The sequence below is a fragment of the Penicillium arizonense genome (assembly GCF_001773325.1).
Source record: "Penicillium arizonense strain CBS 141311 chromosome Unknown PENARI_contig021, whole genome shotgun sequence".
In the NCBI taxonomy this organism is placed as follows: Eukaryota; Fungi; Ascomycota; class Eurotiomycetes; order Eurotiales; family Aspergillaceae; genus Penicillium; species Penicillium arizonense.
In genome coordinates, this window is record NW_019173298.1 from 17,545 (window position 1) to 42,428 (window position 24,884).

The following is a 24,884-nucleotide window of genomic DNA, read 5'->3' on the forward strand; positions in this document are numbered from 1 at the left end:
CCTGCCGTTGACCCTAATATTCAAATATTCAAGTACGCTTGGAGGAAAGGAAATATATTAATTACATTCAGAAATGGGAGCTTGTTCCCTTTTAAATATTCTCAGCGAATTACAGTTTGCATCATTTATTTTGAAGCTCCGTCAGGATCTCTATAGAGGGGAAGGTGTCCCGCGAAGTCATCAGGGTAGGGTACTAATCACTAGGAACCGAAGCTCGAGTTCCTAGGAGGGAGATGCTCAGAAAGTCTTGAATCATCTGTTGCACCTCGGCTCCCGGGAACTTGGTATAAACTTCTAAAAACTAGATGAAAGATAAACAGCTGTTGGGAATATGTAATAGATCAGTGTGGCCATCCTTAACCGTAAAAAGAAACGTATTTCGATGAAACCGAGGAACTGGTTTCTACGTGTCCAGCGGAACTTAGATAAACAAGCTCTGCTTGTGCTTTTGTGCACCTGTTATCTCGTCACCATGAATTACTCATGTATGCTTGTGATCTCCCTAAATACCCGCAGGGGCCCTTAGGGGGCGAATGGATGACGCAGAAAGTACGACCTTGCAAATTGTCCTTTAGTTGTCACCAACGCCATCATTCGCCACACCAATGTTCTAGGAACACGATTGTTCATTTTCCTTACTTGTCACCTCGAGCTTGCGGGGGTGCTATGAACAGTATTACTGATAATTTGGGGCAACTAGGCTGAAGGAAATCTAGTTGAAATGGCGTAATCCTCTCTCAATTCCTCACTCCATCTCACCCATTACTTCCTACGAATTCATCACTCCTTACGAATTCATCACTCCTTACGGATTCATCACTCCTTACGGATTCATCACTCCCTACGAATCCATCACTCCCTACGAATTCATCACTCCCTGTCCAATTCATCACTTTCTTCGAATTTATCACTCCCGTAAAATGAACGCTCATATGTCGGATGAACTACAGCGATTCTCGAAATCAGCTTGACTAATAACACTAAGTATCTCTCTTCTGCACCCGTCACTAAGGCCTTAGCGCGGATAAATTATTGAGTAGGCCACATTAAGATGAAGGGAAATAGGAAAATGCTTTAGTATGGTCCTATATCCTGCCACGTATACAGGATGGATCGAAATCTGTTTCACCGTTTCCTCTCAGAGGTTCTTTCTCGAACCCTCTTTCGAAACACACTGTACCTATTACAGCTAGATTCGAAATTGGCTTCCTTGCTTTGCGAAAGAAGATTGTTTCCGGAACCCTTACCCAAAACATGCTAGTCCTAACACGGATAGTATCAATGCAGGGGCTGTTACGCCAAAATTACGCAGTACTGTTGTTTGAAAACACCGATACAGATAGTGCACTTTACACTTGTAAGAAACAATGGATTGTCAGGTTGCTAGGGAGAATCGAAATGAATCGTAAACAAAATTAGACAATCGAATACAGTATAGCGAAACGAACTAAATATGAGAAAAACAGAGTACAGATAAACTGATCATGCCTTGATAGCAAGATGCGCAGTTTCCCATTCCAGCAGCGTGTTGCCATTGGAGACAGTATGAGGATGAGCTGGGCCTAAAACTCGTTGTTGCTTGACCACGCATGTTCGAAGCAAATCGATTGCTTTCGCATGTTGGCCTGTAGATTCCCACGTGAAAGCCAGGTTGGCCATGCTCGTCAGCGTGTCAGGATGGTCCGCGCCGAGTTTCGTCTTGCTCGTCTCCATGACCTGCACCTCAAGCTGCTCCGCCTCTTCCCATCGGCCCTGGTTCCATAACGTCGACGCCAGGTTGGCAATACTCGTCAGTGTGGAGGGATGGTCCGCGCCGAGTTTCGTCTTGCGAGTCGCCATAACCTGCACAAAGAGCTGCTCCGCCTCTTCCCATCGGCCCTGGTTCCTATACGTCAACGCCAGGTTGGCCACGCTCGTCAGCGTGTGAGGATGGTCCGCGCCGAGTTTCGTCTTGCTCGTCTCTATGACCTGCACAAAGAGCTGCTCCGCCTCTTCCCATCGGCCCTGGTTCCAAAACGTCGACGCTAGGTTGGCCATACTGGTCAGCGTGTCGGGATGGTCCGCCCCGAGTTTCGTCTTGCTCGTCTCCATGACCTGCACAAAGAGCCGCTCCGCCTCTTCCCATCGGCCCTGGTCCCTATACGTCGACGCCAGGTTGGCCATGCTCGTCAGCGTGTGAGGATGGTCCGCCCCGAGTTTCGTCTTGCTCGTCTCCATGACCTGCACAAAGAGCTGCTCCGCCTCTTCCCATCGACCCTGGTTCCATAACGTCGACGCCAGGTTAGCCATGCTCGTCAGCGTGTCAGGATGGTCCGCGCCGAGTTTCGTCTTGCGAGTCGCCATAACCTGCACAAAGAGCTGCTCCGCCTCTTCCCATCGGCCCTGGTTCCTATACGTCGACGCCAGGTTGGCCATGCTCGTCAGCGTGTGAGGATGGTCCGCCCCGAGTTTCGTCTTGCTCGTTTCCATGACCTGCACCTCGAGCTGCTCCGCCTCTTCCCATCGGCCCTGGTTCCTATACGTCGACGCCAGGTTGGCCATGCTCGTCAGCGTGTGAGGATGGTCCGCCCCGAGTTTCGTCTTGCTCGTCTCCATGACCTGCACCTCGAGCTGCTCCGCCTCTTCCCATCGGCCCTGGCTGCAAAACGTCGACGCTAGGTTGGCCATGCTCGTCAGCGTGTGAGGATGGTCCGCCCCGAGTTTCGTCTTGCGAGTCGCCATAACCTGCACAAAGAGCTGCTCCGCCTCTTCCCATCGGCCCTCTAGTCGGTAGGCTTCTGCTAACATCGCAGTGCTATTAAGGGTGTCTTCATCTTCGGCGCCGCCAATCTTCATTCTTTGCTTCCTTGACATAGCTGCCATATCCTCTGCAACCGAAATACTGCCACATTTTATCGCATACCACGCCCCTTTGTATAGTAGCGCAGCCCAACTTCGGAGTGAGTCTTGCGATTTCGGTCGATGTAACACGGCCGACCTAACATGTGGAAACAGTGACCGGCATCTCTCCCAATTTTCATATTGACCGGTCGGGAATTCACCATATAGGTTCTTAATGAAACGTTCCTTCCACTCCTCCTCCTGACCATAGGTTTTCAACCATGTGCGTACTGTTAGCTGCACAAGTCGATGCATCGCGAACACCATGCTACCTTCACCTGAAGTAATAAAGGAATAGTCTCTGAGAATCGCAATATCGCTCTCAAAATCGTCCTCTACGTCGGGTTCAGATGAGCAATCCGTATCCTCATCACTGGATCTGTTCCTAACGTCTTGCAGAAAACCCAAACGGTCATGGTTTCTGTCTATTTCTTGCAGCCGTAGAAGATCCTCTGGGATCCCCTGCCAGTCGAAAAAGCTCATAAGAGACAGTAAATCAGCGGCAGACTGCCTGATCCGTCGAATATGGTCGAACGAAATTTGCCAAGTCAGTAGGATAGAGTTTTTTGCCTCCCAGTCTCGATGGATGTGTTTTCCCTCGTGATTCAGAAGTTTCGTGGCTTGGCGATCACTCTGCCGAAGCTTTTCTAGGTATTGCAATGCCGAGCAGCGGGGTGAACGGTGGGTGATGTAGCTAGCCGCTTGCACAATCGCGAGTGGCATGAACTCAAGTTCCTCGACTAGCTGAACCAATTCCTCTCTCTCTGCACATTCATCTAGCTTGGTCCGCATGAGAACTAGCGCCTCGGCTGTATTCATTGGTCGTACGTCGATCAGATTCTTCTTATGGCCAACAATCTCCAATGCTACTCCTTTATTCCGGCTCGTGATAATTATAGAGCCATTTGAACTTTCGAAAAGGTACCTTAGCGGTGGCTGCGTTAGGGCATGCCTCTGGGTGTCTGCTTGGGCCTCCATCCGAGTAGTTAATGGATTCCGAAGGAGCTCGTCATCATCGACATTATCAAGGACAAGAATCCATTTTCCGATCTTCCCATCTTGCAACCAGTTCCCGAAGAGTTGGAAAATATTAGCGTTGCGATCCTGGCGCCCGGGGATCTTAGCACGGTCGGCAAGGTTGCGGAGACTTTCCTCGCAGCGCGCGGCATTACTCGCGTGAACCCAGAAAACCCAGGTGTCAGGCGATTGCTGCCGGACTCGGTGGCAGTATTCGATGGCGAGTCGAGATTTCCTGTTGCAAAGTCAGCCTTCAACGGACCGCCAAGGGCTGGATTGACCTCACCCAACGCCCCCTAGGCCAACGAGACCTATTCTAGATCCCGGGATCAAGGATTTTTCGTGGATTTGATCGAGGAGTTCATCGCGGCTGACAAAATCTGGATCATGCGGGAACGGCACGGTCGACAGTGGCTCTGGGCGGGGTTCCGGGTGCTCTACGACGGAAAGCCATTATTAGTCCTTGATTCTGATCTTGACCCTTTTTTTTTTGTTTTTTTTTGTTTTTTTTAAGTGATTAGAAACTCACCAGATGTATAGTATATGTCTCCGTGACTAGTACCCACCTGTAACCCCCGATTCTGGTCGCCAAACGATATAGAGGTCATTATCAATATACGATGCAGACGAAGTTCAAGTTTCGGATCAAAGAAAGGTGCTGGGCCCCCATTGTTTAGAGCCAAGCGTCAGCCTCATTCTCAGGTGACTTCGTGGCCACTACCGCGCTGTCTAAGCGAAATGTCTACGCGCCTATCACTCAGCCAGTCAATATAGGGATAGTACCGCCCTGCCCCGCCCAAAGTCTTGGTGGTGACGGAATAAGGGCCGCATTTTGTGGCATCAGCAATATGGGCTGTAGTCATTTACTTGTTCCGAATTTTATCGCGGATGAATTCTGGGTTGGAGAAGGCAGATTTAGAACGGTTTTGTGCCGTGGATGTTCGTCTCGTGGTGGCGGTCAAGGCGGTTAAAGTTGGAAAGACTGCGAGTAACGTGTAATTCAACGCTTTGGTGTATTGTTCTTGTCAGATACCTTACATTTCCATTCTGACGCACAGAAATGATCTGCAGTCTAGCTAGATTGAGACTAGGCAGTTTCACCATCGGCTTGGCGTTAGGGTTTGGGAGAGTTTCTCTGTGTAAAATGTGGAAGCCAATTTCGAATTTAGCTGTACGGTTACTCTACCCCTGACTCCTGTTCTTGACAGTATTCCAGTACACTGGTAAATAACAGAATGATATAGCTTCCATACAGTGCGTCCCGAAACTGGTGCGACCACCTGCACTCTTCGATTGTTTCTCCAGCCCCACCGCCAAGAGGCACTAGTCTATATTAGGAGTTTTTCCGAAGCGCCCCCGTCAGTTGGATTTGTATTTGGATTACATAGTAGTCTCGAGTACGTATTCGCTCGTAAGTTTAATACATTCACCACCACTACCCCACCTCCAAAGCAACCTCCCGAGGAAAGGGATCTTAACAGTCAATCACGACTGGTCGAACCAAGATGGCGCCAAACCTAGCCTCTTCAAAGCCTGAGCTTATCTATGACATGATCAACAACAGTAGGGAACTATCTATATCGCAGATGGCATAGACTGCTGGCCGCAACATGAGTATAATCCTGAGGATCTCTTCCAATATACGGATGTTTGGCAGCGTCAAAGCACCGCCCAATAAAGGTGGTCGGCCACAAAGCATTAACAATCAGATAGGGATGTTAACCATCCGTCGAGTCGTAGACCCGCAAGATGTCCCAAATGCGTTGACCCGTCTTCTCTGACATCCAATTCCGCCACATCCCGAAGGACCTTCTTAATATATTCCCCCAAGATCTAGCATTGGGAAACCAAAGACACGTAAACACTTTGTGAATAAGTACCTTCCACTATAATAGCGCGATTGCGAGGACGGTTGGATGAGATCCATCAACCCGACTTCAGTACTTGATTGAAGGGACCGTTGACAACAATAAGTGTGCTTGATGCTATCGCATTAATTATACTGCGGCTCGCTCCGTGAATTATTGTAGGTTCGTAATCGAGCGTCCCTGACGGCGCGAGCCGACCCGAGGCTGATATCACGTGTAACGAGATATGGATCTATTCTACGCGATTCTTTGCTATTCCAGATCAGGTGATTACTGCCCTAGAGGCCACCTCATTACAGCAAGAGTAGACTATATTGAAGCAGAGTAGGTCGGCTATGAGAGCTATCTTTCGGCACCATTTATCCCAAAGAGCCAATTTCATGACGCTAGGCACCGGCCTGAGTAAGACCCGCTTCCTGTTCGTTCTTAGAACGCTTGGGCACTCATGACAAGAGTGATCCCAACACAGACATCCACTCGTCTTGTCCCGATCGACCGTGAAGCATTTCAAGAGCGCCGTATCCATCCTGCAATTAACTATTGAGAAATATCTACACCCTCAGCAGGGTGCCCACAAAAGCGATGAGCAACGACCGGCTTGCGTCTTTGTTGAAACGGGCATTCAAGAGGGATTCGGCGGAAATAAAGGAGCCAGGAAACAATGCGGCAGTCGGTATGGGAAGACAACAACCCTAATCTTGTCACTATTAACCTGATGTAGGACCTCCCACGATTGGCCTTGATTGTGTTACAAGGACGAGTTCTGTGGTCGCAATTGCCGACCAGGCAACCGAAAGTCTTTCCGCCTCGAACTTTAATGCCTTGGAGAAAGCACCCCGAACCAAGACGGACGAGTTCAAGCCACCTGCTGCACGAGTCCGTGTACAAGAAACACCAGCCACTGTCACCCTACCTCAAAGACAAGCCACGGATACCAGAGACACTCAACCCATTTTTGAATCTCTATGGGATGAAGCATATGATACTCTGAAACAAGAGAGACCAGATTTGATGTCCAGATATGAGGATCTTCTGTCCCGAGTCCTTGTCAGAGGTAGCCTTAATATAACCGAAGCCGTTCCATAAAGATTCTGCTGACACTACGTAGTAGAAGCGAATGCTTTATCTGCCCCAAGCCAGCAAGAAGACATCGAGGATATCGGAAATCAGATCCCTCAGCAAGATGTGGCAGCGCGTCGGGAAAAACTGAAACGGATAGCTGAGCTAGGTCTGCAGCACATGGAAGATAAGAAGGCCAAAGTGACCATCCTAGGACATGAGGTCAGTCTGCAAGACAGGGTGGGTCAGCTTGGCGAGGCTGTGGCTTGGGCCCAAGAGTACGTCAAAGACGCAATCAAGGATGTGCCTTATGCGCCCGCGGTGATGGCCGGAATTTCACTTATCCTGCCCCTCTTCAAGAACCCGGCGACTGTCGACGCTGCCAATCGAGCCGGGTTCACATATGTTACCTCGCAAATGCGTTACTATGTTGAGCTGGAGACAGTCATTTTGCCCGCGGACATGAAACACGGTTTGAAAGCTTACCTAACGGAAGGCATAGTGGATCTGTATAAGCTCATCATCGACTTCCAAGTGCAGAGTGTTATTCGGTTCTATCGCAGCGGGACCAAGAACTATTTCAGGAGTGTCATCAACTACGATAAATGGCAAGATCGACTGGATCACCTCATGGCTGAAGAGAGGAAACTGAAGGAAAAGTTTGAGAGTGCTTTGTCTGGCTCAAATATGCAGCAACTCAAGAAGCTAGCCGGAGAAGCAGAAGAATCGCGCAAGATTATGAACCGTATTTCCGATAATATCCAGGGAATTGTTGGGTTCCTTGAAAGGACCGAGCAACGCACGTCTAATGACGAACACCGGCGTTGTCTCGCCAGTCTCCAGATCAACGATCCTAGCTTTGATCCCAGTCTTGACAAAGCTAGGATCGAAAATGTCAAGGGTGGCCTTCTTAGAGACTCGTACCGCTGGGTGCTTGACCACGTCGACTTTCGCAGGTGGAGAGATGAGAGATACGGCCAGCTTCTCTGGATCAAGGGTGATCCAGGCAAGGGCAAAACAATGTTGCTCTGCGGGATTATTGACGAGCTCTCTAAAGTGGCCACGCACGATATCAATATCTCGTTCTTTTTCTGCCAAGCTACGAATAGTCGCATTAATAGTGCGACAGCAGTCCTGCGTGGACTTATATACATGCTTGTGCAACAACAATCCTCGCTCGCGGCCCATGTCCGCGTTGGGTCATTCGAGGGCGAGAATGCATGGGTTGCATTACTTAAAGTCTTCACTAATATCCTCGGAGACCCGCAATTGCGAAAAACATATCTGATTATTGATGCACTTGATGAGTGTGCCACGGATTTGGATCAACTCCTTGATCTTCTTGCCCATAAGACATCTGCTCGTTCGAACGTTAAATGGATCGTCTCTAGCCGCAATTGGCCGGACATTGAGAAAGGCCTTAGGGGCGCGACACCGATAGAGCTTCGTCTCGAGTCGAACGAGAACACACTCGCTGCTGCTATTGACTCATATATCCAATTCAAAGTCAATGAACTATCTGAAAAGAACGAATACAAGCTGAAGACTCGGGAAGACGTCCATGATCACCTGAAAACAAATGCAAATGGTACTTTCCTCTGGGTAGCTTTGGTTTGCAAAAGACTCGCCAAAGTCGCAAACAGGAATGTTCGGGGGAAGTTAAAAGATTTCCCGCCTGGACTTGATGAGCTTTATAAACGGATGCTAAGCCAAATCAGTGAATCAGATGATGCAGATCTCTGCAAGTCTCTTCTCTCCGTCACGACGACCGTCTACAGGCCCATCACGTTAGATGAACTAGCATCTTGCTTTGACGACTTGCCTGAAGATGTTGTAGGCGATTATAAGGCGCTGGAAGAGATTGTGGGCCACTGTGGGTCCTTTTTGACCCTTCGGCAAGGCACAATCTCTTTAGTTCATCAGTCAGCTAAAGATTTCCTCATTCAAGAGGCAGCCCATATCATATTCCCCGGCGGAGTAGAACGAGTACACTATGCTATTTACTCAAAGTCCTTACAGTCCATTTCCAAGACGCTGCGACGGGATATATACGGCTTAGTTACGCCGGGGCTTCCAATTGAGCGGGTCAACAAGCCATGCCCTGATCCATTAGCTACAATGCGTTACTCATGTGCCTACTGGATTGACCATTTTCTGGAGTGCTCCCCTACCGTGAACGCGAAAGACGACCTCCAGGATAGTGGCTTGGTCGGACTTTTCTTTCGCCAGGACTACCTTCAATGGCTCGAGGCACTTAGTCTGTCGCGGAGCTTACCCAAAGGGGTAGGGTCGATGTTGAAACTCGAAGGTTTTCTACAAGTATGCTCTCATGTGTAGGCAATGGAACGGTTCTAACATTTTTTCTTAGACGACAACGAAAATCTCATGTTTGATGGATAGAGTTCAAGATGCATGCCGATTTGTCCTTAACTCCAAGACAGGGATCGAGAGTTTCCCACTCCAAGTATACAATTCCGCACTTATCTTTAGTCCCACCAGTAGCATGACCCGAAATCAGTTTGAGAAAGAGAGACCGCTTTGGTTATCTGGAAGACCACTCACGGAAGAGAATTGGAATGCATGCCTACAGACCCTCGAAGGTCACAGCAACGCGGTCAACTTCGTCGCCTTCTCCCATGATTCTAAGCTCCTCGCCTCCGCTTCATGGGACCAAACCGTCAAGGTGTGGGATAGTAGCAGCGGGCAATGCCTACAGACCCTGGAAGGTCATTGCACGGGGGTCAACTCGGTCACCTTCTCCCATGATTCTAAGCTCCTCGCCTCCGCTTCGTGGGATAAAACCGTGAAGGTGTGGGATGCTAGCAGCGGGCAATGCCTGCAGACCCTCGAGGGTCATAGTGAGCCGGTCTACTCAGTCGTCTTCTCCCATGATTCTAAGCTCCTCGCCTCCGCTTCAGAAGACAACACCGTCAAGGTGTGGAATAGTAGCAACGGCCAATGCCTACAGACCCTCGAGGGTCATAGTGAGCCGGTCAACTTCATCGCTTTCTCCCATGATTCTAAGCTCCTCGCTTCCGCTTCAGAAGACAGTACCGCCAGGATGTGGGATGCTAGCAGCGGGCAATGCCTGCAGACCCTGGAAGGTCATCACACGGGGGTCCGCTCCGTCACTTTCTCGCATGATTCTGAGCTTCTCGCCTCCGCTTCATGGGATAAAACCGTCAAGATGTGGGATGCTAGCAGCGGGCAATGCCTGCAGACGCTCGGGGGTCATAGCGAAAAGGTCAGCTCTGTCGTCTTCTCCCATGATTCCAAGCTCCTCACCTCCGCTTCATGGGACAATACCGTCAAGATGTGGGATGCTAGCAGCGGGCAATGCCTGCAGACCCTCGATGGTCATAGCGCAGGGGTGAGGTCGGTCATCTTCTCCCATGATTCTAAGCTCCTCGCCTTCGCTTCAGATGACAAGACCGTCAAGGTATGGGATACATGCAGCGGGCACTGCCTGCAGACCGTCCTGGTTAACCGATGGGTCAAAATTAACTCATTCGATGATCGCGCTGGTTGTTTTGAGCTCGATATTGGTACCATTCGTTTTCGTCCTGGGTCAAGTGAAACCCTGACCACCACGGATCCTCAACTCCCGCTGTTTCAAGGACTTGGTATCAGTCCCGACGGAACATGGATCACTTGGAACTCTGGAAATCTACTTTGGTTACCTCCCGATTATCGTCCATATACTTCTGCGGTCTCGCTTTCGAAACTGAGCCTTGGCTGCAGATCGGGGCGGGTGTCAATTTTCGACTTTGATTCCGACAAGTTATCACATCTGTTTGCCGGGCTTTGAATCCTAGATGGGTCTGGATTTCAATCAAGGGACACTTGTAATCAAAGTCCCGCTTGACCTCAATTCTTACCCGTGTTCTAGTTTTAGATTCTAGTTTAAGCTCTTGTGTCAGTCTTACAGCGCCAGAAATGGCACTGGTATAATTACTAGTAGTACTGAATGTGTTACGGAAAAGTAACACGTGATTAGGTTTTTAAAAGAGCGTCTCTGTTTTCGACATGCAAGGCGATGTCGGGCGCTACTATACACCACTGTCCGTACTAAAGTCCATGTAAGATACAGTATGACATATTCTAGAACCTTTTGCGGAGAGGTAAATGCAATATGCCGGTGTCGGCTGGTCTCTATTCGCTTTGTTGTCTAGTTCAAATTACTCCTATTTTCCATGAGTAGTGATTTCTGTGCGTCTTTTCACCCAAAGCCCAATGTCACGGACGAACCGCCGGGTGGCACCTACTTTCACGCCGTGCTTGACGAAGAAACCCGGGTCTTGATCCTCATGAATTTGCATGAGGTCGAGGCAATTTTCAAGTGTCACATCGTGTGCTTTGTTAATTTTATCCCGAAACGTCTCGTTGTTTGCTCGTGATAGCTGCTATTCGGCGTATTTCTCCAGGGCGACTTCAAGCAGCCCGTGCATCATGATTGGTTCGGCAAAGCCATCGAGTGCTGAGATGATCCAGCGGAAAGGAAATTGTTGATATTGATGGAAAGGCACATTGAACCCATTGTAGAGTTTTCCGCAGCTTTCTTTTTCTTTTTTTGTCCAGTCGCTAGCTCTTCTCAGCATAGAGCTGCTCGCAAACGTTTTGAGGGACGTCATTGTGTATCTCGAGAACTTCACCTTGCTCCACGTACTTGATAAGAGCTTTAGATGGTGTCTTTTTCCCTCCGGTTCTTGCCAGCAGTATTACCTTTGTGGCGACATGGAGGCCATGACAACGCTGATACAATACAGATCGCGCCAGACGGAATGTTGGCCGGACATCTACTCGGTGTCAATTTAACCGTCTCGGACAGTGAGCATCCGTATAGTCACCGATAAATTTCCTCTCTTATAGAAGGAAGCCCACTGTCTTCTATGTAATTAATCGATGTCTGAAGCCGGATCTTCTTGCCACGATGGAACACATGGCCCCACGCTAGTAGCTGTTTCTCCACCGCTGTCCAATCAACAGAAGCACCTTCAAAATGGATTCAACGGCCCGTTGGGAGTTCACCGACAACACCATGTCAGTATCATCTAGTCTCACCCGTCGGCCACGGGTTATCTTCTATCGTAGAATATTACTAGCATCCTCTTTCATCTGTTCCCAGAATGATCTGGGCTGTTGAATCAGGTGCTGTCTTGTATCCTTGACCACAACTCGATTGTCCAGTTTAACCCTCCACCCGATCTAGTAGTGGATACGGTCTGGAGATTGTCTATCCCATGCACTTCCATCTGCGGGTTAAATCACAGGACTATAAATCAACTGGTCGGACAGATGTTGATGCAAGGAAGTTGAACATTCACCAGTTATCTCCTCAGGGTTAGGTGAGGGGCAGATTACTGATGGAGTCCATTCGCGGTCAGGATAACTAGGGGTAGGGGCATACGAGGGAGTCCGTTCCCACAGATCAGGAAGTTCAGGTCAGCAAATATCATCATCGTTGAAAGGAAGCTAAGTCACCCCCCAAGGCAAAGGATGCCACTGAGGAGTCTATTGACATGGTTTTGTTAGCTTCCTCTAAGGGTGTTAAAAGAGCGTCAAGTAGAGAGAGCTGTGGCTGACAGGCTGGGTATTATGATAAGCAGGATTATGAGTCGTCTGCAAGTAAGCAAGTAATGCAAGTCACTTTTTGCAATGTTGGGGCGCCGAATAAGCCTCGGACTGTCACTTGGACATACGGGGCGGCAGAGGGAAGTGACAGCTCGGGAGGTTCTAGAGGCAGGCACTCTTCAGCTTGGGCGTTTGACTTGTTTGCATAATTCTACTGCCCTTGGATCCCCAGTACAGTTACGAGACAAAAAATCGTATTTTAATGAGGGTAAGTCATGGTATTGAGATTGATACCGGAAGATTGATGATACGAGTATATTCCTAGTGTAGACTAAGGTCTCTTGGCGGTGGGGCTGGAGAAACAATCGAAGAGTGTAGGTGGTCGCACCAGTTTCGGGACGCACTGTATTAAGCTTGTATGGCTTCCGGGGCTTGTAGAATTTTGTGAACATTAGATCTAGGTGCTTCATACATTCAGCAGATTTATGAATTTGCGGCGTAGTCAGTGATTTGCTCGATAACATATTATTAATCAATTCAATCTTTGAAAGAGGTAGACTCAGCGGGCGCCATGATCCTCAGAGTCGGTGGGAGAATGAGGACGTTAGTCAAAGAAGGCTTTGGCAGGGGAGGGATGGGCTACCGCCGAAATGTGATGAAAAGCAAAACCGTGTGCTCACCTTTGCTCACCTCTCTGGTTAGCGAGGAAATGAAATCATGTTGAATGGAAGGTCTGGGGCATGCCGGATAATAATAAATGCACGTGACTTGATGATCTCGCAGTTCCTAGGAGGTTGGAGGCCCATCTCAAAGCTACGACCCTCAGAAAGGGTGTTCGCTAGGTCAGAACAATCATCTTACGTTGGCCATGAAAACAACCATTCTGGCCCTATAAACTCCTCGCCGTTCCTAGGAGTCTCTGATAATCAGTAACTCCTACCAATTGTGTATTTGAAATGCAAAGTGCAGAGTGCTCCGAACTGGAGGGTAGAATTCTAGTTTCTTTCACCGCCTAGTGCTAGCACTATTTAAATTCATGCCCTTACCCCTCTATTATAATAAGCACTCTTCATAAAGCTGCGGGACTTCAGAGTATTGTCAAATCTCGGCCTTCACTTTCCTCGAAGTCTTATCAAAGGCTTTGACCATGATTCTAACTCAAGGGGAACTATCATTTCTGGGTAACCTTGAACGTCTCCCTCCTGAGCTTCTGGACCGTATCCTTCAACTCAGCCTCTTTTCCAGGTCATTTGGGGATGACAATCACTCTGTTCTTCATAATATGGAGCGATTCTCTCGACTTAAGAGGTTCCCGCGTTTGCAGCACCAAATATTTGGTTTTATGAGAACAGAGTGGCTCCGAACGGAGATCCAGAAGCGATACAATCTTTACCGCGATTACAAAAGCGCCCGTAAAGGTTGTCAATCAACCTCATCGTCTGATATATCTTACGCCTTCCTCCACCGTCCTTTAAGGGAGCAGGACCTTGTATCGCGCACCATTGTTGAGTGTCCCTCGTGCTTTCAATTTCTCCTTGACCAGCGGGCCATTCTACCGTCATACTACAACTGTGAAGGCGAAAGCTTTTTGTACCTAGCTCTTGTTCACAAGAGGAAGAGTGTTGCAAGGAGACTTGTCCTCGCTTTGACCACAGACGATCTAATGTCGCCTATGTGGTTAACCGCTCAGAGGGTCGGACCGTCAGCTCTTGATATTGCCTTGTCGGATGATTTCATTATGACCCAAGGCGCACCATGGAGTTACAACATGGAGAGAACAACAAGCACGTTTGATTATCATTCCTTTATGTTTAGTGCATTAGAAAAGCACCCCCGGAAGCGACGCATCGAGCTCGCTTATTTCGCAAATTGCAATCGGGAACCACCGGGAATTCTCTGAATGTTGCAAGCGAAAATAATTGCAACACGAACACATGAAATTGTACTGCACAGATTACCTGTCTAGTGTGAAGGCTGCAAATGGCCAGTCTAGCGGCGACGTCTGTGACTTAGGTCGGTGGGCAGAGCCCGATATGCTTGAGGTGCAGGGGATGAATACTCACAAGATGAAGCACGGCAAGAGCATTACGAGTAATTTAATTAACCTTTAATCACTCGACGAATACTTTCAATACGATTCAATATTCGAAACCGGGCTAGGTCTGAATTGGATTAGCATGTTTCGGAACAGGGGTCGAGAAAAATTCTATGCGAGTAAAGTGGTGAAACTAATTTCGATCCATCCTGTAGTTACATTCTACACTTTGACCGTTAAACGGTCGAGCTTAATGTCACTGTACTATGTAGCGGCAGAACACAGATGGCGTAGTACTGCGGCCTCACTTTGATGCGGCTTGCTCAATATTTTCTCTAGGCGAAAACCTTAGCGGTGGGGCTAAAAAAGACTTAGTGTGTATTGGTCAAGCCGATTTCAAGAGTGACTGTACCCATCTTATCTGTTGCGTTCGGCTATATTGGCGATAAGAGATACCTTGGACATAGGTAGCCATTGTTACCTACTATCAACTCTCGAATATATAAAAGTTTCTGTTAGCCCTTTGGCGAATTGTATATAGAATAACAATTCTCCTTGAGTGCGGACCACATTGCCTATCATCCGTAGGAATATTCGAAATATGACAAGGTTTGGCAAATACATACAACCATTTCGCAGAACTCCTTGAATACTAGTGACCAATGTTCTAATATATGTCTCCGAACTCAAACGACTAAAGATGCAAATGGAGGAAGCTCCTTATGGTGACTCAGTGGTTCTGCTCTGTTGGTAACACCACATCTCCCACCATAATTGTCCTGCTACCCGGGCCCATCCCAATGTTCTCGCCTTCCTTTGTTGAAATTACCGCATATCTACCAAATTGAACTCTACCATCGACTTTTCGCATCTTGGGCAGCGCAGCAAATATTTCATTGCGTCTCACGCCCGTAGGCTGGTCAACGCACAGCATCTGACAGCGCTGGCAAGGGTCAACGGTATCAAAGAGGAGCTGGTCTTTCCCAATACGAATGGATGACCAGTGGTCTTCGGCATAGGGGTGTTCGGCACGAGCTGGTTGACAGACCCGCTCAGCAACAACGATGTTGCTCGTAAACAAATCTGCACCAATGGCCTTGCTCACGCCAGAGGTAGGCTTAGTGTTTGCTTTGATTATTTCGTTGAGACGGTTGACTGATGACCTGGATACGATTAAAATGGACATTTCGTTTGATACAAGCACGTATTTTTGGCAATTTTGGCGCGGTATTCGGTCCGCACGTGAAAAGGAATCCAAGGTAGCAAACCTCCGGAACCGATTCTTCCAGATACTAGCGAGGTTTGGTGGCTTTATGTCGAGTTCTGCATCAAGTGAAGAAAATCGCGCGAGAGTACAAGCTACACCTAAGAGCTCTGTAAAGAATGCCGAGACCACTGGCGAGGCGTAGGCACGAAGGCTTGAGCTATGCTCGTAGGCACTGGGCACTCCTTTTCGACAACTCGAGCGCACTGGAGAACTCATAACGCTCGTGCTTTTGGCATCCCAAATAAGTGGAATTTCGAGGCTGAATGGACCATTTGTGACCTTGGGGTTGCAGGTGATGCGAAGTATGCCGCGTTCCATATCAACAGATGGATATATAGAAGCCATCTGAGGATATTCTTTCTGCTTCAGGGGAAAACCGGTCACCTGATGAACGAGGTACCATTCTCGGTCCCATGCAAGCCCTTCTCTTTTGACCTCCCAACGCTTGCCTTCAGGGATCTTGAACGGGGCACAACCTTTGATGGGAAATATCGTCAGACTCTCAACATAAAATTGAGGGGCGACGATATTGTTCGCATCCATCGGAAGACTCAATGGCACCAAAGGAGGGACTTTCTCCACATAAAACTCCTCGACGAAGTCTGTCAGTGAGTCTATATCCTTCAGGTTGGTCATTGCTCCCAGACTAACACGCAGAATGCCAGTTGGCCGGCCATCTAACACATCATGGTCATCACCGCAGCGTAAGCCAGTGGCATAATGGCGGCGTAGCTCTTCACCTGCCCATCCAAGAGACATGGCCGTTCGTCCAGGGTTGCAAACAGAACCAGAACGCAGTTGGATGTTGTGTACCGTTGCCAGTTTTTCTACCTCAGACTTAGGGATCCACTCGCCGTGACTGTTTCTCATATTAAAAGCGATGATCGGACCTTGGAGGGCGGGGTTCCCATAACCTGATTGGTAAATCTCGCAGACCTTCATGCCATTGAAGTGTCTCAATCCAGAGAGTCGATCATAGACTCGCTGAGCGAGAAACCCAGTATGGGAAGAAATATTCGACATTGACCCGTACAGACGTTTGTGCGTCGTTAGGGCGGCATCAAGTGCAATAATGCTGTGAAACGGAAGGGTGCCGTCCTCAAGCCGCTCATGGATTGAGGTTTCTTTTTTGGCATGCCATTGCGCTCCGGATGCTATCACCATATCCACTGTACCCCCGCCAAAATACTTTCGTCGCTCAAGTACGGATGCAGTGCTTTTCCGAACAATCAAAGCCCCCAAATCAGGATATCCAAAGATTTTGTAAAAACTGAGCGCCGTAAAGTCCGGCGCGGTGGCTGCTTCACCTAGGTCAAGAGGAGCGGTTGATAGAAACGAGGCGGCATCAAGCAAGGTGAATACATTCCTTCCTTCATTGGCAGCGGAACGGATTTGCCCGCACCACTGGAGTGGGAGACGTCGACCGTTCATGTTAGATTGAGCTGGAAAGGCAAATAGCTTGGGAATTTTCGACTGAGCTGTGCCTAGCTCAGAGATCCAAGCGTCTACATCGGTATCATCGAAACATTGACAGCCCATATCCGCGAGTTCCCGAACACCAATCACACTGGTGTGGGAATCAACGTGGTACCCATACCAAAATCCCCTAGGGTCATCTCGAAAAGATTCTCCAATCAACTTAATAGCTGCTGTTGCATTTGCCACAAAAACCACATCAAACTCATCGGGGCTTGCATTGAAGAACTGGAGGACTCGGAGTCGCACATCGTCAGTCCGCTCTGTAGACAGCTGTGATGATACAGACATAGAATGGGGATTTCCGAAGAGATTGGATATCATATCATCCGAAAATGATTCGATAGACGATCTGGCATAGAGCGTTGTTCCGGCGTGGTCCAGATAAGTTGTTCCTGCAACCCGTGAAAGAGGGTAGTCAGTACAGATGAATGAAGTAATATCAAAGGTTAGGCCATACCATTGAGAAGAGGATACTCCTGTTCACGGATGGCATCCGTACCCGCAAAGTATCCCTGGCCATATTGGGAATGGACGGATTCCTCCTCAATGCTCTCCATCATAAAGTGGGTGGACTGAATCGACCAATGTAGTGTGTTCGTTTGCGAAAATACTGTGCCTTTGCGAAGTTGAAGACTCAGGTGGTGATTGTTTTAGATGAGAAGATATGACTGCCGTAGAGCCTTCGCGGTAGGCATTTATAGCTGGAATAGCTGAAAGGGGAAACAGTCTTTGTGGTCATATACACCAGGCTACTTGGTAGGTTTCCTGGCGACGACGTAGGTCCCTGTCCAGAAATTTTTGCTAGAAGTGGAGGTCAATAATCGTTTGAGGAAAAGGCAAACTTTGGATTAATTACCTCCGACCAGCTTGCTGCAAATATTCACCACAATTCACCAACTGCGAGGCGCCCTGTTTAACTCCTTGCAACCATCAGACCGTCCCTGGTTTGCGGTCCACTACCAACTCTTTTTTAACCGACTCTGTATTCATCAAAAGCTCGACAACTACGAGCGCGGCCTCAGTCAAATTTGTGCGGGGTGAACGTTTAATCACTTTCTTTAGGCTTTTCTTTTTTCTTTTTCTTTTTTTCTACGACAGAGGTGTTCAAATAAATTTACTCCAAGTAAAACAAACGGCAGTGCTAACATGAAAAGCAACACATGTGCATTATACGCCTGACAGGCTGCATGTTCAAGCTAAATATGCCATCCACATACTTCAACATCCCTTATATGAACGGCGTTCCATGCAACAATACGCAAGGAAACCCGACTACATCGTAGCCTTAGCATTCCAAATTGACCAATTTATGGTGTTATTTTGCAGCAGCAACTTTGCTCGTTGGAAATTTCTGAGATTTGCCCGGCACAATGGACAGAAGTTGATGTCCAACAAACAACGAGCTACAGTGATTCTCGAAATCGGCTTGACCAATGCACACTGAGTATGTCTTTCTTGTCCCACCGCCAAGGCCTTAGCGCGGATAGATTATTGAACAAGCCACATCAAATCGAGGGTCGCAATATTATGCCGCCATGTAGTATAGTCGCGATTGACGTGTATCCTTCAACGGTCAAACCATAAGATGTAATTTTATGTGGCAAGATACAGGACCAAACTAAAGTATTTTGTTGTTTGCCCCCATTTTAATGTGGCTTGCTGAATACTCTATGCGCGTTACTTGGCGGTGGGGCGAGAAAATAGTTACTCAGTGTGCATTGGTCAAGCCGATTTCGAGAATCGCTGTACCGAAGCTCTAAAAGAATTTGAAATACCCAACCCTTCTCTTGAATGCTACGCTCTACGCGTACGCAGTACATATTCACAATGAAGATGGTAACCCCTCTGCTTCCTTTACATCGAAACGGACCTCGGAACAGTCTTCTGTTTGTTTCATTGAGCCTCAGCAGTCATCTTTATCCATTTCTATTGACAATCAGGTGGGCCTTTTTCTTTTCAGGACGATTGACTGGGTTATAGGGACTAATATATTAGTTTTCTACTTCTTCCGTGGACAATGCAGCCTAATTCTCTAATGCTTACTGACCAAAGCTCCTTCGCAACTGCCGTAATAACGATGGTAGTGTGCATGGTGTTCATTTGTTCAGCCATGTTGCTTCTCAGTCGTCGATGCCGTGAGGTTCACAACCATGAATTGACAGTGACGTTAAAGTACAGCCTACGTTGAGTACTAAAAGTAGCACGGCTAACTCATGAGTACTTATAGTAAATGTTATGGGGCAATTAAAATCGGATATTTCAATATGTCCCTCTTCCTCATTTTCACGCCGACAACGTCCTTGGGGGCTGCTGTGGGTGGCTGGGTTTTAGCGATCGCGGTGATGTTAGGTTATATAGTATTGATGTATCTCGTAGAAGATGATTAATTCGGCTCGCCCACGTGATAGATATATCAATCTGCATTCTTTCCAGTTCGTGAACTATTTCGTGTCCCTAGCTTGACCACATGGTGAAGCTGGCATACCGCCTCCAATTTCGATTGCGATGGTCGAATTCAACGACAGAGTTCCCCTCCATTGTAAGACTATGATCAGGCAACATCTGCTCAGGATCACACCTACCAGGTTTAAAAGCATGTGATAAGGTGCCGCTCGAACATATGACTCGTTCACTTTAGTGGTGTGGTAAACTTTATCCCTTGCGCAGGAAAATCACCGGAGAGAAATGATTGGGCAATTCTGTATCGTACAAATAACCTGACTACTTATCGTATAGAACAAGCTGAATGTCAGTAGTTTGGGAAATTACTATGACGGTTTTATCTGAAATATATTCGTCCCATCAGTACTAGATATGCACCAGCAATTACACAGATTATATCATGAAGCGTTCTACGATCTGGCGCCCGAGAACATCACTAATTAGAGCTTGCGTTTACAGAATATAGTTCCCGAGAATCTAGTCATGGGCATGCTAAGGTCAGACCAAATACGCAGAGTACCGTACGAAACGAACAGACATCTGTAGTTATAATTAACCCAAGCTGCTGGATGAGTTGTATATCGGGTGATTTCAAGTAATAATTGAAACTGATTCTGAGAGATCAATCTAGGTACACGAAAGAATGCCATAACCATTGTAGACTAACCGGGAAGTAGCTATTGCTATGTCTTGGAGACCAGCTGCAGATAGTCAATTTCGAACGTCTGGCCGTTAAATTGAGCGGTGGTATTTGTGAATCCATCACACGATATCAATAGATGGGTCGCTCATATCACCACGCCGGGCAATGTCGATAGAAGCATCTGCCTCCCTTCCACGTTTAGCGATATCAATAGATGGGTCGCTCATATCACCACGCCGAGCAATGTCGATAGAAGCATCTGCCTCGCTTCCACGTTTAACGATACCAATAGATGGGTCGCTCTTATCAACACGGCGGGCAATGTCGATAGAAGCATCTGCCTGGCTTCCACGTTTAGCGATACCGATAGGTGAGTCGCCTTCATCAACACGCCGGGCAATAATGATAGAAGTCAGGCTCCCATCGATGCTTTTGAAAACATCCGCATTTACTGCATAGGATTTGACAGATGCCAAGGGAAGCGCTGACGCAGCCATAGCCAAGCAAATAGTAAGAGCGCGGAGTTGCATTTCAAACTCGAAGGAAGGAGGTATGAGTTAGCGAGAGTCAACACACAGAATATGTTGGGAATGAAATCACTCACTGTATGAATGCCGGACCTTGAGAAGAATTGTTGTTAAATAAAGGATGAAGGGGATAAAGCATTGGGCTCTTGGTGGCATCTTATATGGCTCCGTTTGTATGACAGCTTACAATGGAGCGCAAATATCAGCATTGTTTCACCAGAAGTCTGTCTGATTATCCTCCCGTTCTTCATTTGCTCTCCTAGTATCGAGGCTATTTACCTGGAGACAGTTCATCAATGAGGTCACCAGATACAAGATCAAATCCAACACGAGATACCTGCGAATCTATTTGATACCATCCTTGAATATTCAACTTGGAGTTCAAACTTCATAATGCTCACGCACCGTCCCCATAATAGCTCATCAGGATAAGACCCTGCTTTGTTCATAAATAACATCATGTCATTATATTCCATCAGTACCAAAAGATTATTCAGATTGTTGGCCGTTTCGAAGAGCCGGACTGTGAATGATCCGGTATTGTTGAAAATCCTGAGCAACACAAAGTCACCTGCAACTAAATGCACGGTCTGTCACAAAAACACTTAATTAATAAGCATAACTGCGTTAAAATGGGTAATTTTCATGTTCAACAGTAATAGTAGATTTCAATATGATATTGTTTTATTGATGATACCCTTACAGTAGCCCATTCCGTAGATCATCACAATTTAACTCACTCAACCTTGCGTGAATTGCTCTCATATCTAGAATACAGCGCAGCTTACGAATATTGATTAGATTTACACCGGCGGCTCCATAGTTTGCCGCGAAGGGCAATTTCCTCTTGCTTGCTTGGGGTCACACACAGTGGTTGGACGAATTACTGGATATTGTTCGACAGGAAGTTCCCGAGATTAATAGATTCTCTGCTGAAGATTGTCCGGCGGGACCTGCAAATACCGGGTTACATTAAGTTAAGCTCATCCTTCAGTACTCCTTTCTCCGAGAACATTATCATGCATCGTTTGAACCTACTCCAGCGCGTCTGGGTGGCGTTCTACAACCAGAGTGATCCTGCTTACGTCGGCCTAGAACATGAACCAGATGCCGAGTCAGATGAAGATATTGCCACACAGAAACCATCCAGGTCGACGCTGCTCATGCGAGCAATCTCTCCGAATGCTTGGTCGTTCACCACATTGGTATTATTGACCATGCTCATTGGCAATTTCTCTCAGTGTGGATGCGATTGCGAAGACAGCATTTCAATATGGGCGATGCCAGATTCAGGTTTGTGCGGATGGCGCGTAGCGTGCAGAAAAAAAAAACCCCCTAACAACTGAATCCTTCTAGATATGCCAGAACCACTATTCAGGTTGGAGAAAAGACGATTCACGAACGCGGTTCGAGACGACTCCAATGGCAATCTCTACTCTTCAATCAATCCGGATGAACTGCAGTATGCCGGCCTTCCTAGCCCCAAGATCGATAAGAACTGGAATGAGCTTATTGGCGGTTTGTACTCACAATATTATTCACCCCACTGTCGTTCTAATGGCTCTATAGGTCGATACTTTCGCTTAGAAGACTCTGAAGTATCACTACTGAACCAAGACTCCGAGCTCCCAGCGCTCACGAAGATGCATAGCAATGAGCGGATAACCAAAGAAGGTTTCTACGGTGGCCCCGACGTGCTTCACAGTCTCCATTGTTTGAATGCTGTACGGAAACATTTAGACATGGATTATTACGCAGACTCCATGGCTCTCCCACCAGAATATCGCCGTATACACATTGACCATTGTGTTGATCATCTTCGACAGGCGTTACTCTGCCACGGCGACCTCACACCGGTCACTATGAAGCCTGTTGCTGCGAACACATCTTTGCCGTTTCCGGTCACATTTTATCTTGGACAAACCGAGCGTGAGCATACCTGTCGGAGTACGGAAGCCATAAGGAATTGGGTCACTGCCCGCGGGCAGCGAACGGGTCGCATTGAGCCTCACCATCCGAACCCATGATAAACGCTAGTGACGAACGAACTGATTGGTGGTGAATCTAATTCTAAAACCCAAGTTAAATTGTTGGTTGCATTAAGCCGTGATTCGATAAGGGACGGGGTTTGGGGGCCGGGGTAGGGGGGTGGAAGGGTCGCTTTCATCGGTCATGAACCATACTAAAGTAACCTTTCCGGGGAGGCTTTTCTATTTGCTGTTAGAGATAAGCAGTATACTAAGGGAAAAGCAAAGATGGGTACATATACGGATTCGGGAAAGCAGCTCCCTTCTTCCTACTTCCTGGTAAACCACACTGGAATCATTCTTCACATATGGGGGGCATCTGTATCGGTCTTGCTTTCTGAGGCTACTGGTAGTGGGAACAACAATTCCATTTGCCTGGGAGTCACACCTTTGGAGTAAGCTTCCTCTATAATAGCCCCTTCTTTCTACATAATTGTCTTCAGTAACCATCAAAGATTTATGGGGTTCTTAAGAGATGAACCCGCCCCGCCCATATGGAGAAATACTTTCCACGTCTTCTTTTCAGATCTTTTGAAATGATATCGTCGGGCTAGTGGAATATAGGATATCATTAAGTTCATGATTCTCGGCTTTATCTACCCTTAGCAGTATGGACAAGTTAGATATACAACGGAGGGCCTAGGCTTCACTACGGAGCAGCCAAAGCAAGTAGCACGAATGTTGTCTCTGGTTGTATTTGCCAATTATGCATGGCTGCTATTTGGGAAAATCACGTACTCTACAGTTAAGACAGGAAGTCGTCATTTTCGATGTGCGAATTCGCTTAGTTTAGCCTTCGCTGTCTACTGTACTTTAATAAGAACTGTCAAGCTCGATGAATGAGCTCCACTTAAACACTTGATGTGCTGTATACAGTAATGAGACAAAGAATCAAGCATTTAGTAGTTGTGCCTCTTCAGCGATCCCTCATATAACCTCAGTGGCCATTCGATCCAATCTGATCCACTATGAAAAGGTAAGCCCCGGCCGGTATCATCAACTTTCGCAACTTGCTATACTAACCCTGTATACCTCTGTACGGTCCTCTGCAGCAACCCTGTTCCCAGTAGCTGTCTCAAAGCCACTGAAAACCCTCTCGGCGCATACCAGAGTAGGCTTCACCGTGGGTCTTCCATCTGGTTGAAGACGTCCTTTCGTAGGACGCGTGTGGTACATGTACCACAGGATGAACTCTTTGATCATGGTAATATTGGGAACAGAAGATCCCTTCTCCAGCTTATAGCCAACTGGAACATTCCCGCTGTCAACAAGAAACCTGGGGAGTCAGAAACAAGAAAACTAGGAAAGCATATCGTGGCTACTCACCCAACCCAAATCCCAACGTACCTCCGGTGAATCGCTTTGACACTGGCAGCACGCAGATTTTGTCTCTTGCTTGCTGAATCGAAAGTCCGAAGATGAATTCCCATATCTCAAGATTGGAATTGGACGCGGGATGAGTTTGAGTACTCAAGGCAAAAGAGTAAAAAAATGACGGTTTGTTATACTTGCGAATTCCGGTGGAAAGTTTGACACTTCACCATCCATGGGGATTTAACCAAGCTTTATAACTCATCTTTGGAACTTGGAACCGCCTTACAATAGCCAGTGGTTCTGAGGCAAAAGGTGACGTATACCTTTGTTCACCAGGTCCAACGAGCACATGTTCATACGACGTATGCAATCCGTCCTAGGAGCAATATGCACGATGTGCAGCCAGTTTACCGCCCTGCTTCCACCGACCAAAATGCACATGTCGCAGTTCCCAGGACTCGGTGATGCATCTTAAAGTTGCGGACCTCAAAAAAGCGCGCCGGCATCCTGTGCTAGTCGACCATAGAATGTCCATGTGATATCGTAAATTGCTTTCAACGTGAAATCCGAAACAATTGGTGCGGGTAGCAATGGGATCTTTGGAAAATAATCAAAAAGAATTTACTTTTCCCAAAAAGGATACATGTAGCGGGCTGTTCTTGACCGCCGGATTCTCTCCTGGGAACTGGAGGGAGGTGTTCTCTGACGCCGACCATTTTGATCACATCTCAAGTCTACAGTACATCATGTTTTCT

General features: G+C 47.5%; 5 protein-coding genes across 5 annotated transcripts; 2 read left to right on the plus strand and 3 right to left on the minus strand.

Moving 5' to 3' along the window:
• Positions 1 to 1,482: 1,482 nt before the first annotated feature.
• On the minus strand, positions 1,483 to 4,505 carry PENARI_c021G05293 (uncharacterized protein; the record flags this gene model as incomplete). The annotated part of the gene is made up of 3 exons (XM_022635202.1): positions 1,483 to 4,132; positions 4,184 to 4,334; positions 4,427 to 4,505. 3 exons carry the CDS (start codon positions 4,503 to 4,505, stop codon positions 1,483 to 1,485), a joined length of 2,880 nt encoding a protein of 959 aa, XP_022484868.1.
• A 1,842-nt stretch (positions 4,506 to 6,347) lies between these two features.
• Positions 6,348 to 10,632, plus strand: PENARI_c021G00237 (uncharacterized protein; the record flags this gene model as incomplete). Its single annotated transcript, XM_022635141.1, has 4 exons — positions 6,348 to 6,438; positions 6,487 to 6,819; positions 6,874 to 8,810; positions 9,415 to 10,632. 4 exons carry the CDS (start codon positions 6,348 to 6,350, stop codon positions 10,630 to 10,632), a joined length of 3,579 nt encoding a protein of 1,192 aa, XP_022484863.1.
• Positions 10,633 to 15,160: 4,528 nt separating this feature from the next.
• On the minus strand, positions 15,161 to 19,288 carry PENARI_c021G08689 (uncharacterized protein; the record flags this gene model as incomplete). The annotated part of the gene is made up of 3 exons (XM_022635238.1): positions 15,161 to 17,568; positions 17,634 to 17,748; positions 19,220 to 19,288. 3 exons carry the CDS (start codon positions 19,286 to 19,288, stop codon positions 15,161 to 15,163), a joined length of 2,592 nt encoding a protein of 863 aa, XP_022484967.1.
• Positions 19,289 to 20,380: 1,092 nt separating this feature from the next.
• On the minus strand, positions 20,381 to 20,758 carry PENARI_c021G01720 (uncharacterized protein; the record flags this gene model as incomplete). The annotated part of the gene is made up of 1 exon (XM_022635159.1): positions 20,381 to 20,758. The coding sequence occupies one exon, from the start codon at positions 20,756 to 20,758 to the stop codon at positions 20,381 to 20,383; it is 378 nt and encodes a 125-aa protein (XP_022484865.1).
• A 1,049-nt stretch (positions 20,759 to 21,807) lies between these two features.
• Positions 21,808 to 22,815, plus strand: PENARI_c021G08772 (oxidase ustYa family protein; the record flags this gene model as incomplete). The annotated part of the gene is made up of 3 exons (XM_022635239.1): positions 21,808 to 22,081; positions 22,145 to 22,306; positions 22,358 to 22,815. The coding sequence occupies 3 exons, from the start codon at positions 21,808 to 21,810 to the stop codon at positions 22,813 to 22,815; spliced, it is 894 nt and encodes a 297-aa protein (XP_022484988.1).
• Between the last annotated feature and the right edge of the window lie 2,069 nt (positions 22,816 to 24,884).